This window comes from Limulus polyphemus, unplaced genomic scaffold (assembly GCF_000517525.1).
Source record: "Limulus polyphemus unplaced genomic scaffold, Limulus_polyphemus-2.1.2 Scaffold3391, whole genome shotgun sequence".
NCBI classification, from domain to species: domain Eukaryota; kingdom Metazoa; phylum Arthropoda; class Merostomata; order Xiphosura; family Limulidae; genus Limulus; species Limulus polyphemus.
This window is the reverse complement of record NW_013669001.1, coordinates 27,438-36,217: the sequence shown is the minus strand read 5'-3', so window position 1 is coordinate 36,217 and position 8,780 is coordinate 27,438. Positions and strand designations below refer to the sequence as shown.

At 30.8% G+C, this 8,780-nt stretch overlaps 1 protein-coding gene across 1 annotated transcript in view; it reads left to right on the top strand.

Annotated features, from left to right (window-relative positions):
* The window catches only part of LOC106469277 (cytochrome c oxidase subunit 2-like), a 4,142-nt gene extending 832 nt beyond the window's left edge, over positions 1 to 3,310 (top strand). Inside the window, exons 2-4 of the mRNA XM_022397751.1 lie at positions 2,166 to 2,245; positions 2,584 to 2,677; positions 3,255 to 3,310. Coding sequence (XP_022253459.1) covers positions 2,166 to 2,245; positions 2,584 to 2,677; positions 3,255 to 3,310 — 230 coding nt within the window. The remainder of the gene's footprint in view (positions 1 to 2,165; positions 2,246 to 2,583; positions 2,678 to 3,254) is intronic.
* Positions 3,311 to 8,780: the final 5,470 nt, after the last annotated feature.

Genomic DNA, 8,780 nt, shown 5'->3' with positions numbered 1-8,780 from the left:
ATCGCTATGCCATTGGGGGCAGCCCATTGTGTAGCTTTGTGCTTAATTACAAACAAACCAAAAAACACAATGGGCTATCTGTGCTCTGCCAACCACGGGTATCGAAACCCGGATTCTAGCGTTGTAAGTCCGCAGACATATCGCTATGCCATTGGGGGCAGCCCATTGTGTAGCTTTGTGCTTAATTACAAACAAACATATTAACTAACTTTGAATAATCATAAACAAATAATGTCGTTAATTATAATTAATTTACTGTCTCCAGGGGGTAAGCCTCTTTTTTTACAGATTTTTACCCAAATGAATAATCATCTCCATAACTTCACGAACAACAAGAATTTTAATGTATTTAAATCTCATTGCTTGAGATGTAATTAATCTTTACTTCTACTCTCCAGATTTTCTATTCATACTAATCAATTTTAATATAAAAAAAATGATTAACAACAAATTAAATGGTTCACAACATCTGATTCAATATTCGGCATTATGCTCTCAAAAATATTAATGACTTAATTAACTGTAGTTAACATATATTAAACTATTACCCTTGAAAGTTTTAAAAAATAAGTATTTTAAACTTAAACTTTTATATATCAAAATATATCATTAAGTTAAACTATTACCCTTCAAAGTTTTAAAAAAATAAGTATTTTAAACTTAAACTTTTATATATCAAAATATATCATTAGGCTTGGAATCTAATATTTTTATTAAACAACTACAAGAAGGATATCAACCATTAACCTACAACGTATAATTTAGTTATTTTATCGCGATGATTTTATACAAGAAATCACAAAACTTTTGAACAATATATATAATTTGTTATCGTATTTTTATTTTATTTTATTTTGGTATCTGAGTTGCCATAGATGGGACTACCTCGAGAATCTAATTCGAGCTGAATTGAGGCAATCTGTATCACAGCCTTACAATGTGATCGTAAGAAATTACGCTTTCGTCATATTTTTTTCATAGTAACACCAGTAATAATTGGAAGATTTGGAAAGCCATTAGTACGTATAATATTTGATGTTCCAGATATAGCTTTCTCACGACTAAATGACATATGATTCTGATTACTACCACATCATTTCATCTTTTATTATGCTCCTGCAGCAGTAGAAAAATAGATGAACATTGCATCTGACATTGCCCACTCAATAGAATTAGTAGTCTTCTCAGTCCATCTAGCAAGAGTGTCCTCTATCTTAGGTATCCTTAATTCCGTAAGAACAATTATAAATAATATATGAATGTCCTTGAACGAAATCCTCTAGTTGTACAATCAGTGAAAATTAAAGCATTTTTTTTTAATTATATCTTTATTAGATCTAGGAGGAGGGGTTTCTACTACATTTATAACAGATCTGGGGAGGAAATCCAGTTTTATACCAACATATATTTTTATTTTTTGTACATCTTGAAGCTTATATCTTGACTGTTCCCGGACTTGGAAGAATCTCTCACATTGTTAGCCACAAGAAATGAAATCTTTTGGCACCCTGGGTATGATTTAAGCTATACCAGCTACTTGCATGTTAGGTTTTGTACTTTGAGCTAACCATGTATTCACAGCCACACTTCACTACAGCCACTGATATTATTGCTGTTACCACTGGTTTCAATATCCTTAAATGACTAGCTACATTACACGATTCTCACATTTCATGCGAGTCTCGGGGTTTGTTTTCCTATTTGGGGTCTTACAGGAGGTAGTTTTAGCTAATTCATCATTTTACACCTGTTACTTTGTAGCTCACTACGTTTTATCAATATCTGCTATTTTAGCAAAAGTAACACACTGGTTTCTTATATTTCTCTGAAGAGCAATATATCCAACTGAATAAAAATCCATTTCTCAGTAATATTTATTAGAGTTAATGTTACGTTCTTCCCACAATGTTTTCTAGGGTCGAGGGGATTCAACAACATACATTTTTATAACATGACATGTAGTTTTCTCTTTAGATTCTTTACTCTCTTTTATTGCTGTTATAGGCTTTATTTTCGCCATATGAAACTGACCAGTCGTTTTCTGATCATCTTCCATCTTCAGTGGGATGACAGCATAACATTCCTTCAGTGTTATAAATCTATACATCAAGTCAGCATATTAACTAATAAGGTTATGGTAACTTGATCTCGTTTCCTTTTTCAAGACAGAGCTTCCCCTAACATGGAAGAAATGACTTTCTTTCATGACCAGACAGTAATTATTCCAACTCTTACCACGACTTTAGTTGGATATACAATAACCGACATTATTATCAATTAATTTACCAACTGAATAATTCTAGAAAGACAAGAAATGTAAATATTTTGAACAATCATCTTAGCCCTAATTACAATTTTTATTTCTATTTCCTCGATACGTCCTCTATATTTAATAGTTAAAATCAATAACTCTGTGTTAAGAGTAAAAACAATTATTCAACATTGATACAAATACTTAGACTTCACAAATAGTCTAGATGTTATCATCCACAATACTCATCCAATAAACATTCAAGTTTGAATAATAATCACAGCATGATTTAATGATTACTGCCTTAGATATAAAAGTTGATACAATTCCAGGCTTCGATTATAACTAATCGTTCAGGATTCTTTTATAGCCAATGCTCAGAGATTTGTAGAGAAAATCACAGTTTCATATATATTGTTGTAGAAAGTGTTAATATTTATGAAATGAATAAATTCAATAACTGTATCTCTAGATGACTGAAAGAAAGTATTGGTCTCTTCAGTCAGTAAGTAGTAGAATCGTCTCTTCAACAAAAAGGGTAGATAACAAATAACACCCGTTTGATCAAGTTGAAATTAACTTCAAAGTACCTTTTAATTCCTCAGACATCCCTTTAAACTGAGCTCGAATAACTATTACATTATTCCTTATCACTTTTTCCCAACAATTATATTATATTGAAACTTTTTTAATCCTTCCAGTAAATATACCTTTAAAAATCCCCGAAAAATACCGATCTTTATCTTTAAATTGAATTCGAACAATCTTAGTGGTGCTATTTTTGTCACAGTTATTCTGAATAATCCTATTACAATCACAAATAATTATTATAAAAATTTCTAATAAACTAAACAAAGAATTCTCCATTCTTCTATCATCTTAAAAAGCTTGGGGCAACTTTTTTCCTAATCTAACTCTCTTGAGAAACAATGCAGTTACATCTTTCCTAACAACAATTTTGCCATTTTCATTAACTCAAAACATTATATTAATTTAATTCTAGAAATAGCAGACGCATTTATCCAAGTTTACATCTTTGTGGTCCTCTTGGGACAGTAGCGAAATTCACTAATGATTAGTTATACTCACCTATTTTATATAGTAGACCAAAACCCTTGATCTTTACCAGGAGAGCTAAAGCCTTAATTTTAACAATTTAATCAATCATTGGATTATTATAGCTTATTATAGGTTGGATTTATTATATTAATTTTTAAAATAATCCACTAATGACGAGACATTGCGCAAGAGTCAACATTCCAAGGTAGTCTTACATCTATAGTAACTTCATTCTTATGAGCATTTTTTTATGGAATACATCCCCAAGTATTGAAATGGGTCTTTAAGACCATACACGGGAAATCTTCCATTTAACCCATTCCAAATCCCTTTACTAAATACTGCAATTCTTCTCCCATCAGGGGATGTAACTACATGAGCTCATCCGCAGAACCACAGTAAACAATCTTTATCAGCACCAGAACTAATAATTTTATACTCCACTGAACTTCACACGTCATGATATTGAGAAGTACCATTTTCAATCGCCGATTCAGCCTACGAACGATATTTTTTGTTTCAACAGGTTTTCGTGGTATCCATGTTATTATTGGTATATCTTTTCTCACAATATGTTTTATATACTAAACATCTCACCTTTTTTTATCAGTACATCATTTTGGGGTTGAAACAGCAGCCTGGTACTGATAGTTTATTGATGTAATTTGATTATTCCTGTGCGTTTCCATCGAATGATGGGGATCTTATCTTTTTAGCATATTAATTAAGTACATTTGGTTTTCAACTAATGGGCTAAAGTTAAATAAAAAATATAATTCGACTGATCCTAGTAATGACCCTGTTTTGTTTCATTATAAGACTCATTTTAATCTTCTTTTCCTTAATAATTATAAAAAAGCCTTTCTAGATAAAATGAAACGTTAACAATGCGAATGCGTATTTAATCCATTTTTGTCGTGTCGGATTTCATTTTCTCTTTGATTTACCCCCTAGTGAAACAGCAGTATATCTGCGGACATACAACACTAGAAATCGGGTTTTGATACCCGTGATGGGCAGAGCACAGATAGCCTATTGTGTAGCTCTGTGCTTAATTACAAACAAACGCTTTCATTTTTTCTTACTTTCAATAATTATTTCTCATTTTGATGTAGAAATTGATTTTTATCAATCTTCAAAACTCAAGAATAATTTTTCTCACATTCATTCTTATTTTACTAATTAAAATATTAAATAATCTTATTTAGTAGTAGAAATATTTAATATTTTTATTTTACTAGTAAAAATATTAATGTTCTTATTTTACTAGTAAAATATTTCATATTCTTATTTTGCTAGCAAATGTTTAATATTCTTATTTTACTAGTTAAAATATTTAATATTCTTATTTTACTAGTTCAAATATTTAATATTCTTATTTTACTAGTAAAATATTTCATATTCTTATTTTACTAATAAAAATATTTGATATTCTTATTTTACTAGTAAAATGTTTAATATTCTTATTTTACTAGTAAAATATTTGATATTCATATTTTGCTAGTTCAAATATTTGATATTCTTATTTTACTAGTCAAAATATTTGATATTCTTATTTTACATGTGAAAATATTTGATATTATTATTTTACTAGTTAAAATATTGCATGAATGAAATATGAAGTCTGGAATGCACAAGGCAGAAAGTGAAAATTTAAATGTTACAAAAGCTTTTGTTTGTTTGTTTGTAATTAACACAAAGCTACACATTGGGCTATCTGTGCTCTGCCCACCACGGATATCGAAACCCGGTTTCTAGCGTTGTAAGTCCGCAGACATACCGCTGTGCCACTGGGAGCGTTACAAAAGAAAATTATAAGAAAGCCAGACAAAAAATCATATTATTCCTAAAAATATCAATAATTATACCCACATAATTCTTATAACCACAAAGTAATACTCCACATAAACATACCTAATCACACCACAACAGAAAAATTCTAGAAACTTTGAAAATCAGAGGAATAAAAACGAAACAAAATGTTGGAAATAACATTCATATTAAAGATGATCCTATTACAATAGTCCAGAAAGTCATGACAAAATAAAACAATTTATCATTTTACCTTTAACAAAACTGTTAAAGATAAAAACTCGTCCTATTGCACAGTAAGAGAAGTATAGAATAACAAGCAGCAAACACTTTCTCAAATTAAGTCCTTTGAATAAAATTTATCTAAAAAGGAGATTCCACACCAAAATAAATTAGCAGCATTTAAACACGAGACAAATAGAGACCTTTTATACAATAATATACCTATAGATTTGGAAACCAATCAATATTGTGAATAACAGAGTCTACACAAAGGAATAACAAAGCTTTGAACCTTGTTGTACTCATTACCAATCCAGGATAATGTTGTAGTAATTACCATTCCAAGATCATGTTGTACTCATTACCAATCAAACACTATGTTGTAGTAATTACCATCCCAAGATCATGTTGTACTCATAACCAATCAAAGACCATGTTGTAGTAATTACCAACTCAGAACCACGTTCTACTCATTACCAATCCAGGACCATGTTGTAGTAATTACCAACTCAGAACCACGTTCTACTCATTACCAATCCAGGACCATGTTGTAGTAATTACCAACTCAGGACCACGTTCTACTCATTACCAATCCAGAATGATGTTGTAGTAAATTACCAATCATAGACCATGTTGAACACATTACCAATCATAGACCATGTTGTAGTAATTACCAGTACAAGCATGTGTTAATATATGAAAATAGTCAGCTTTCTGTAGCCGAAAGAAATTAATAGCATTGCAACACTTAACTGGTTTAATGATTTTATTTAGATCAGTTTCATAATGAGTCCCTAAACAAGAAACAAATGTACCCATAAAAGAAATAGATATAAAAACAAACAACGAAATACATCTGACACTGGAATATTGTCTCGAAGGAATCAGCAAATAAACCGGTGAATCAGCAGTAAATTTACGGATTTCTCACACTAAAATTCGAGGTTCGGTTCCCTGTGGTAGACAAATATCAAGTAGTTCATTGTGTGGATTTGGACTAAAATACATAATCAAAGAATAATGCAAAAGAATGGTCCAAAGCAAAAACAGGATTTGGAGCTGCCATAGTGACTGGGAATCATGCAGAAAATTGGAGTTTAACTTTTTAGATATAATAGTAATACAGCCTTAAAAAAATGTTCTTCTCATTTGCATTATATGATGTAGAAGAAAAATTATTCTACTTCCAATAATTAAATAATCAAGAAATTGACACCAATTTGTTACGTTTCTGGTTGTTCGTTTGTTAATTTTCCGTAGAAATTATTTCCGAGAAACTTCAGCGGCACAAGTCCTTTCTTAAATAAAACTAGTTTATTCCCTCTCAATACAACTTTGCAATATACTTAATTTCCACAGTCACCTTAACGTAAACGTACGCTATAATTCACAACGATTCACGCACTTTATTACCGCGCTTGACTCAATTGTCCGTGTCTGTCTGTCTGCAATTATCTATCTATGTGCCGTCACTTCTCGCCGGTCTTATATATATACAAAATAGAGGGCGTCTGGAGAAAAGACCAGAGTTGCCACGAACAGACATGATCCTTCTAGAATATCATGACGTGTTACTAGATCCACGTGACTTCCGCTGTCGTAACAGTATTAAAAACAAAAACTTAATATTATAAATTACCACAATAAGGCTTAAGGTAATTTTTATTCCTCTACTTCCCAGAGAGCACAACTCAGAATTGTTTTAATCTGCTTAAGCATTAAAATTAATATAACCACAGTTCAAGATTTAAAAATAACAAATTTAATGATAAATAATCCCGAAAATAAGTTACACTAATAGAGAACAAAGTTCAACATTTGATGAACACAAAAATAGGGAGTATTAAGCTGAAAAAAAGACACCGGTCTTAAGTACATACTTTGCAATTTCTGTCCCCCGGTGGGACAGCGGTAAGTTTACGGACTTACAAGGCTAAAATCCAGGGTTCGATTCCTCGCAAGGGACACAGCAGATAGTCCTATGTGGCTTTGTTCTAAAACAAACATCCAAACTTTAATTTCTTCATTCATCCAATCTCACAATAAGAACAAATTCACCAAATAAATTCATTGAAGGCGAAACCACTATTTTAAAGACGAAAAACAAAGATCATCGTAAAGTTAATGAAGGAAAGAAAAATGGACTCGCTCTTGAACAATATTAGTCAAACCAAACAGCATAGACCATGAGCAATTATCAATTAAAGAGCTCATTGCTAACCTCATTTTAACATCGTAATAATCCCACAAAAAGGAATCCCCGTGTGAACGATAGTTGAATGAGCGATCAAATATTTCAAATACATCTAACGCATACGAATAAATATTGTAAAAAGCCCACCTACTAAGACCACACTAACCAAATTTCCGTTTTTTAGAACAAAAACATCCTGAAATAGATACCGTATTCGAAATAAACCATATCTCCTAACTTCAAAATAACAAAATAAACCATACCTCCTAACTTCAAAATAACAAAATAAACCATACCTTCTAACTTCAATAAAACAAAATAAACCTTACCTCTTAACTTCAATAAAACAAAATAAACCACACCTTCTAACTTCAATAAAACAAAATAAACCATACCTTCTAACTTCAATAAAACAAAATAAACCATACCTTCTAACTTCAATAAAACAAAATAAACCACACCTTCTAACTTCAATAAAACAAAATAAACCATACCTTCTAACTTCAATAAAACAAAATAAACCTTACCTCTTAACTTCAATAAAACAAAATAAACCACACCTTCTAACTTCAATAAAACAAAATAAACCATACCTTCTAACTTCAATAAAACAAAATAAACCTTACCTCTTAACTTCAATAAAACAAAATAAACCACACCTTCTAACTTCAATATAACATAAGATAAGATCATTAACTCAACAATAGGATCTTCTACATGAGCTTTAGGTGTTGAAAGATGCAAGAAAAATCTCGACAACTTCACTAAAAAGGAATATAAGAATAATAAATGAATATATAACCATTTAATATTGGATTAATCCCAAGAGATAAAATATAAACTCCCCTCGTAAGTAATACGACTTAAAAATGACAATCGAATAAGGCAAATAATGCATAAAAAATCATGTAAATACCAGCCCGCAGGCATTCAGGTCGTCTCTCTCACTGCACAGTTAAAAAAAATTGTTATACAAAACTAGATAATGTTCACCTAATATCAAAGATATGCAACCACATCTAGTAAACCGATAAATAGAAAGGGCTTAAAACCTAATCAAGAATAAATCAAGTTGAATAATTTCCCAAGAAATTATGAAAATATGTAATAATTCACTTGGATCGAGCAATTAAAACAAAAATCTCTAACCCAAATCTACCCATAAATACAGCCATGATTTAAAATGATCAACAAAAAACGTTCCCCCTCCTAATTTCCCCCCAAACAAACGAGTCATTATCA